This window comes from Lissotriton helveticus, chromosome 5_1 (assembly GCF_964261635.1).
Source record: "Lissotriton helveticus chromosome 5_1, aLisHel1.1, whole genome shotgun sequence".
Lineage (NCBI taxonomy): Eukaryota > Metazoa > Chordata > Amphibia > Caudata > Salamandridae > Lissotriton > Lissotriton helveticus.
In genome coordinates, this window is record NC_136065.1 from 26,153,209 (window position 1) to 26,160,809 (window position 7,601).

General features: G+C 47.7%; 1 protein-coding gene across 1 annotated transcript; it reads left to right on the plus strand.

Moving 5' to 3' along the window:
- Positions 1 to 3,179: 3,179 nt before the first annotated feature.
- On the plus strand, positions 3,180 to 6,068 carry LOC144752906 (uncharacterized). The gene has a single exon (XM_078640733.1). It carries the CDS (start codon positions 3,180 to 3,182, stop codon positions 6,066 to 6,068), a length of 2,889 nt encoding a protein of 962 aa, XP_078496859.1.
- The last annotated feature ends 1,533 nt before the right edge of the window (positions 6,069 to 7,601 follow it).

Sequence of the window (7,601 nt, forward strand, 5' to 3'; positions counted from 1 at the left end):
GCCCAGACGTGGGTCCCAGGCACTCCACACCACTTGGAGTCAAGCTAGCCGGGCTGAAGAGAGGTGTTACCTCGAAACCGGTCCGGTCCTCGGATGCTTGATTCCGTTCTGGGAAGGACATGGCTTTTGTAGTTCGGACTGGACTGTTCCCATGGGGCAACAGGGTCAGAGCTGATTTGCATATCGCCATTGTCTAACCCAGGGTGGTGTGGAGTGCAAAAAAACGATGGATTTAGGCCCAGATCTTTTGACTGGGGGAGTGTGTGACATTGATCCACATTCAGTCCATCACTTGTTGTTTTTGCAATTGCCGCCCTAAGTGCGCTGGGGAGGCCCAGACGTGGGTCCCAGGCACTCCACACCACTTGGAGTCAAGCTAGCCGGGCTGAAGAGAGGTGTTACCTCGAAACCGGTCCGGTCCTCGGATGCTTGATTCCGTTCTGGGAAGGACATGGCTTTTGTAGTTCGGACTGGACTGTTCCCATGGGGCAACAGGGTCAGAGCTGATTTGCATATCGCCATTGTCTAACCCAGGGTGGTGTGGAGTGCAAAAAAACGATGGATTTGGGCCCAGATCTTTTGACTGGGGGAGTGTGTGACATTGATCCACATTCAGTCCATCACTTGTTGTTTTTGCAAAAGTGACAACATGCAAACGAATCTTAAAGGCCATTTATTGCTCGTTCACCTTCTGTACTCCAGCATGGGTATTTTTGGGGGTGCTGCAGCCCCCCGCACCCTACTTCCAGCACCCATGGCCGAGTCACCAACATTCTGAAGCCATATGCAGCACAGTTAATAAATCAGGCGTGGACGGGGGAGGGGCTGGGTAGATGATGAGTCTGCACTAATGTGTCTGTCACTGAGGAAAATACAAATAGAGATTTAGGCCCATATTTATCAATGTTTCTCACAACGCAACAATCCACCTTGCTGAGGTGCGCTGCATGAAAGGGAGAGGGGAGCAATGCGCTGTATTTAACATGTGCACGTTGCATTCCCGCTGCCCGCGCTGCATGAAAGGGAGAGGGCAGCAACGAGCTGTATTTAACATTATACGGTGCATTCCTGTTGCCCGCGCTGCACGAAAGGGAGAGGGCAGCAATGCGCTGTATTTAACATTATACGGTGCATTCCCGCTGCCCGCGCTGCATGAAAGGGAGAGGGCAGCAATGCGCTGTATTTAACATTATACGGTGCATTCCTGTTGCCCGCGCTGCATGAAAGGGAAAGGGCAGCAATGCGCTGTATTTAACATTATACGGTGCATTCCTGTTGCCCGCGCTGCATGAAAGGGAGAGGGCAGCAACGAGCTGTATTTAACATTATACAGTGCATTCCTGTTGCCCGCGCTGCATGAAAGGGAGAGGGCAGCAATGCGCTGTATTTAACATTATACGGTGCATTCCTGCTGTCTGCGCTGCATGAAAGGGAGAGGGCAGCAAATGCGCTGTATTTAACATTATACGGTGCATTCCTGTTGCCCGCGCTGCATGAAAGGGAGAGGACAGCAATGCGCTGTATTTAACATCATACGGTGCATTCCTGCTGTCTGCGCTGCATGAAAGGGAGAGGGGAGCAATGCGCTGTATTTAACATCATACGGTGCATTCCTGCTGTCTGCGCTGCATGAAAGGGAGAGGGGAGCAATGCGCTGTATTTAACATTATACAGTGCATTCTTGCTGCTGGCGCTGCATGAAAGGGAGAGGGGAGCAATGCGCTGTATTTAACATTATACGGTGCATTCCTGTTGCCCGCGCTGCATGAAAGGGAGAGGGCAGCAATGCGCTGTATTTAACATTATACGGTGCATTCCTGCTGCCTGCGCTGCATGAAAGGGAGAGGGCATCAATGCGCTGTATTTAGCATTATACGGTGCATTCCTGCTGCCTGCGCTGCATGAAAGGGAGAGGGCAGCAATGCGCTGTATTTATCATTATACGGTGCATTCCTACTGCCTGCGCTGCATGAAAGGGAGAGGGCAGCAATGCGCTATATTTAACATTACACGGTGCATTCCTGCTGCCGGCGCTGGCGCACAGAACTCCTGCCTAGCACCAACGCAGGCATTTATGCTCCATGGTGCATGGGTGGGTGTGTTACAGGCAGGATTGTTTTTGTGTAGGAAGGGACAACTTGCTGCACAAAACAATCCTCAGAGGCATTTTCTTCCTTCTACGCGTGCTGCTCAATGCAGCTCACTTACAAAGAGGAAAAAATTAGGAGAAATAAAGATATTTCTCCTCGTTGCGCCTCTGGTGGAGAGGCGAACAATTCTTATGCATTCCCAGGTCTACCCATGTTGGTAAATCTGGGAATGTGTCAGAATGCATGGGTGGATGCACGGCAACACCCATGCTCCACCCATGGCACGCCTCCCTGCCGCAGAGTAACACACGACACAGATTGGCGCTGCCCTGCGTTACTTTAGATTTATCAATTCACACAGGGTCGATAAATCTCATTCAAGTTTTGAGTCGCCCTTGCGTCCCCTTGCGCTGCACAAAGGCAACACAAAACCTTGATAAATATGGACATAAATATTGATACGCGCCAAAATATATATATATTTTTTCTTCCAGAAAGTAACAATGTTTTACTGGCTTCTCCAGCCCTCAGGTACTGAGTTTCATAAAGCCGGAGCAGCCCCTGGAAAAGGACTCCGTAAGCCTTAAGTCTTCTTGATTCCAGTCGCAGAAGTGCTTGTCCTCTGGGATTTCTGGGCGTATTTAGGGTGGGGTGGACTTGTGCCGGTTGTTGATGTCTAAGGACTTTGAGGCTGGAGCAGTAAACATGCATTTTCTTCTCACCTCCTGGAGTAGCCAATGCTTAGTGCTAATGCATAAAGATTCTTGGTCTGTATGGGGCCTTTGTAACAATTCTAATTAGGGTCAGGGTTAGATGACGGATAGGAAGGCGGTCTCACATTCCCATGAATGAACATGTTGCAGTGGACATTACTGCTCTTCGCTCTGTTTTTATACACTCAGAATCTCTGTTCTTCTTTTTTCTAATTATACATCTTTATCTCTCTTGGTTCCTTTTTCATAGGGCCCTCCCTTATCACTCAGAAAAGCACAGAGGAAGGGGATGTTCCACTTACTTTTAAGGTGATGCAGCAAACCACGGCCCAGAGACCTGCACTTCAAACCACAGATTAGACAGCAGAGGCGTGAAATGGCGCTGAGATCATTCTCTGTAGCCGTGCTTTGCCCATTTGTCGTCAGTTTGTGGACCATCGTGTCAGGCACGGCCACTGCCAAGTGTGAGATCTACGCGTGGGACCAGCTGGGATCCCCGGGAGTGCTGGCCCCCACCTGCTTTGGATTCCCCTTGGAGTGGTTCGGGGTCTTCAGCAAATGCAGCCCAGTGAGGAACATGGAGGTGGATCTAAGAGAGGTTCCAGTGGACGTGGACACCCTCTGCCTGATGTTACACGTACCAACCGTCCCCACAGACTCCTTCTCCAGGTACCAGAACCTGACCCGGCTCTATCTGTATGGATGGTTTTATGCTTCTGCAAGAGCCTTCAATGGTGCTGCCAACCTGAGACATCTGGGAATCAAAGGAGATTACACTAATCACACTCCACCCGTAGACATGGATGATCAGGTGTTTGGTGGATTGGAGAACCTAACCCGCTTGGACCTTCAAAACGTGGTGCTTTACTCAGAATTTCAACAAAACCTTTTCAAGCCCTTACATAGAATACAGGTGATATCGTTATATGAGAATGACTGTCCTAGGCTATCCAGGCTGACCACTATGTTTCAGTCCCTGGAATCGCTAGAGGTCCTGGAAATCACGAGGAACGGTATAACGAGTGCCCGTGAAGAGGACTGCATTAGGACAGACAATCTCCCCAAGCTGCCTGGACATACGAGGAGCTCAGTCTTCTCTCCAAGGATTTCCACCCTTGATTTATCTGGTAATAAGTTGGAAAGACTAGAGAAAAATGCATTCTGTAATTTCCCTCACCTCACGGTCTTCAGGGCGAATCACGCTGCTCTGAAGGTCATTCAGCTGGTTGACTCTGGAATAAAGAGCATTGCGACTCTGTCCCTAAATGCCATGATAAATGCAGACAATCGGGAAATCAAAGATGTCTGCAATGTGGTGTCGCAGCTGAAAGTGAGTTACTTAAGTGTGGCTCACAATTTTATTTTTAAGCTTTCTACAAAGTTGTTTGAAGGATGCGACAACCTACTGTCGCTCAACATGTCTGACAACTTCATAAGGACTTTCACAAGTGACATGGCCAAGAAATTGCTGAGCCTGAGGTCCCTCATCCTCTCTGTAAACAAGATAAAGAGTCTAGATATCTGCCCACCTGGGACACATCCCAAGGTTCTTCTGGCCAACCTGACACACCTGGATCTTTCTACCAACCGCATCAGCAGCATCGGCTCCAGGCGCCTATCCTGTATGGGCAATCTGCGGACACTGGATATAAGCCAGAATCACATTCCAACTCTGGAAAAAGATGCCTTTATAGGTCTGGAGCAGCTGGAATCACTCAACCTGAGCTCTAATGGGCTCTTTCTGTTGGAGAATTTCTATTTCAATCACTTGACAAACGTGAGGGTTCTCGACCTTCTGGGAAACCAGCTTAGAAGCGACAATAATTCTTATAAAGGAATGCACCGGCTTGAAGAGATGAGGCTCACCTTCAAAGATGTACCAGGGTTTGCAGTTTTACAGAATCCCTTGACCTACCTTGCAGTTGAGGGGCCATCCGTTTACCTCAAATGTTGGAAAAACTGTACCTTCTTGAAGGTACTTCACATTAAAGCTGATTATGTTGTGATTGACCTGAAGGCTGGCTCACCTTTGGAATTTGTTAAAGAAGTTCATCTACTGGAAAATCAACAACTGGTATGTCATACACACCCAGACACTGTGCCTATTCATTTGGCTTTAACGTGCTTCACCAACCTGGAACATTTATACTATAGCTCCAGTGGTTTTGTGGACTATATAACAAATTACAGCCCCCTGAATGCCACCTTGCCACTTCTTCGCAAGTTACGTCATCTCCATCTCAGAAACCTAAAGTTGGACATAGAAAAGGGGTTCCTTACTCCAGAGCAGCTGTTCTGGAACCTGACGCACCTCAGAACCTTAATCTTAGAGGATTCTGGGATAGAGCACTTCATGGCCACCATGTTTAGAGACCTCGTCTCTCTGGAGCTCGTAATCTTCAAGTCCCAACCTGTGAAAACCCTACAGGAGGGTCTGCTCGACCACACTGAAAGTCTACGCTACATATATCTGAAGGATGTTTCCCTAGATTGTTTGTGTGAACAAGCCTGGATCAGAAGATGGGTGACCACCCACCCCCAAGTGAGAGTGCCACAGCTGGGAATTCAGACATGTTTTATTGGGCCACAGAAGTTGAATTTCCAGAATTTCCTGGAGAAAGACTGTAGCTTGCTGATAGGTTACCCACTCTTCATTGGGACTTTCTCCTTTAACATGTTGTTCCTGATCACGGCCCTGCTGTATCACAAGGTGCGCTGGTACCTCCTGTATCTCTTCTACATGCTGAGGACCTGGTGGAACTATCGTGGGAGACACGACAGGAAGAGGCGATATGACTTTGATGCCTTTGTCTCTTACAGCAGCTGCGATGAGGCTTGGGTTGTCCATGAGTTCCTGCCTAACTTGGAAGAGAGAGGACCCCTGTTCTTCAAAGTGTGTCTGCATGGCAGGGACTTCGAGGTGGGCAAAGACATCTTGGATAACATCATGGACAGCATTTATAGGAGCCACTGGGTGGTGTGTCTGATCAGCCGCCATTACCTGCGCAGCCACTGGTGCTCCTTGGAAGTACGGATGGCCACATACCGCCTTCTGGCAGAGAGGAAGGATTCCTTGGTGATGGTGTTCCTGGAGAAAGTGTCCACGAGGAGCCTCTCCCGCTACCACCAACTGGCCAAACTGGTGAAGAAGAAAACCTACCTGGAGTGGGAGGAGGACTTGGGCCAGCGGCCTCTGTTCTGGGCCCGACTACGCAAAGCCATTGGAGGGGATGGAGTTGAGCAAGAGGACATCATAGTCAAATGAGACAATCTGTTCCAGACTCAACACAGATGATAGAGGAAGGCCATCTTCCCAAAGAAGGCGTGAGGAAGAGAGGAACCCATTTGCTAGAAAAGATGGGACTCATAGACCAGCACAAAGAGAGCAGGTTGAGCTCACTAGAAAATAAACTGCAAGTAGCAAATTATAAAATAACACAATTTTGATAACTCATTTTCTTTTCTGACCACTGCTTCTCTATCCCAGTAATTAAAATCATGCAATAAGCAACAGTTTGGCACTGGTATATGTTTATTAATTTGCATGATGAATTAATCAACTTTAGAAGGCATGCTCAATGTTGTTGACCGCTGAGGATCAAATAATGCACCACCTCTGATCTGGCTAAAGAAGATCTGATTCTGTAGATAAAAGATGTCCTGGTATTTAGATACTCTCTGGTCCAGGTCAACTCATCCTTAACCCTGTCCATACTGTGTCCAAGCAAAGGAAAATGTAAAATGGATCTGAAAATAACACATCCAACTTAACCAAAGAGAGCGGTGGTGCTGCTGACCGCTGATTATCCCTCTTTTCCTCCCCTCTCATGTTTTATTCCTTCCCCTGCGGTGCGATGGTGCTTGAGAAGATCACAACATGTCTGGTGAGTACCAGAGGGTGGAGGACGGACAGTGGAGGTAGCAAGTAAGTGTGATAGTAGTGAGCTGGTAATGCAGTGCAGATAAGAGAAAAGGACACATGTACAGTGCTTTAAAGAGGCTCTCGGGTGGCAGCCACCCCTATATATTCAGCCAAGAATAGTGCACAGTGCAGTAAAAGGTCTTTTTTACACGTACAGGTTATAAACAATACTGGATGAGGTTTCAGGCTGCCTTGTTGTGGGGGCTTTTTGGCAGGTTACTTTGCATTTGTTCAGTCTCTGTGAGATCATTACACCTGGGGGTGTTGCATGTAGTAAGCATGTTCTGTTCCTTTATTTTCTATATGTCTCCAAAATCTCTATCCTACCTTACATGTGTTTCATCTTGCATCATCGCCTAGACTTCCTCAGGGCTTAGTACTAATGATCCTCATTAATATCTTCAATCTCACCACAGTAACCACACTGCTGAAAGTAATCAAAGGGATTACAGTTCCACAAGTGAGGGCTGTCGTTTTCAGTCAAATGGGTATATGATCGGCCATAGTGTGAGCCGGAGTTCAAGGTACCTTAGAACCACACTGCCAGGAACCGCATCCCGCCATGTTGTGTCCAACTTGACGGGTATACCGGTTTGACTGAACATGACAATTCTTACTTGGAGAACTTTAATCATCTTTTTGAATACTTTTGTCAGCATGGTTACCGTGGTGAGATCGAAGATATATGCAAGAATTATTAGTGCTAGGCCTTGAGGAAGTCTAGGCTGTGATGCGAGTCGAAACACGTGTCGGCTAGAGGTTTGGAAGTAGTCTTGAAAATAAAGGACCAGCTTGTGAATATTATGTACAAGACTCTATCATGGTCCTTGATTGAGCTGACAGAGACTCAACAGTGGCATTTGGGGATTTCCTGGT

Coding starts and splice junctions, on each gene's coding strand:
- LOC144752906 (XM_078640733.1), top strand. CDS start 3,180: ATGGCGCTGAGATCATTCTCTGTAGCCGTGCTTTGCCCATTTGTCGTC.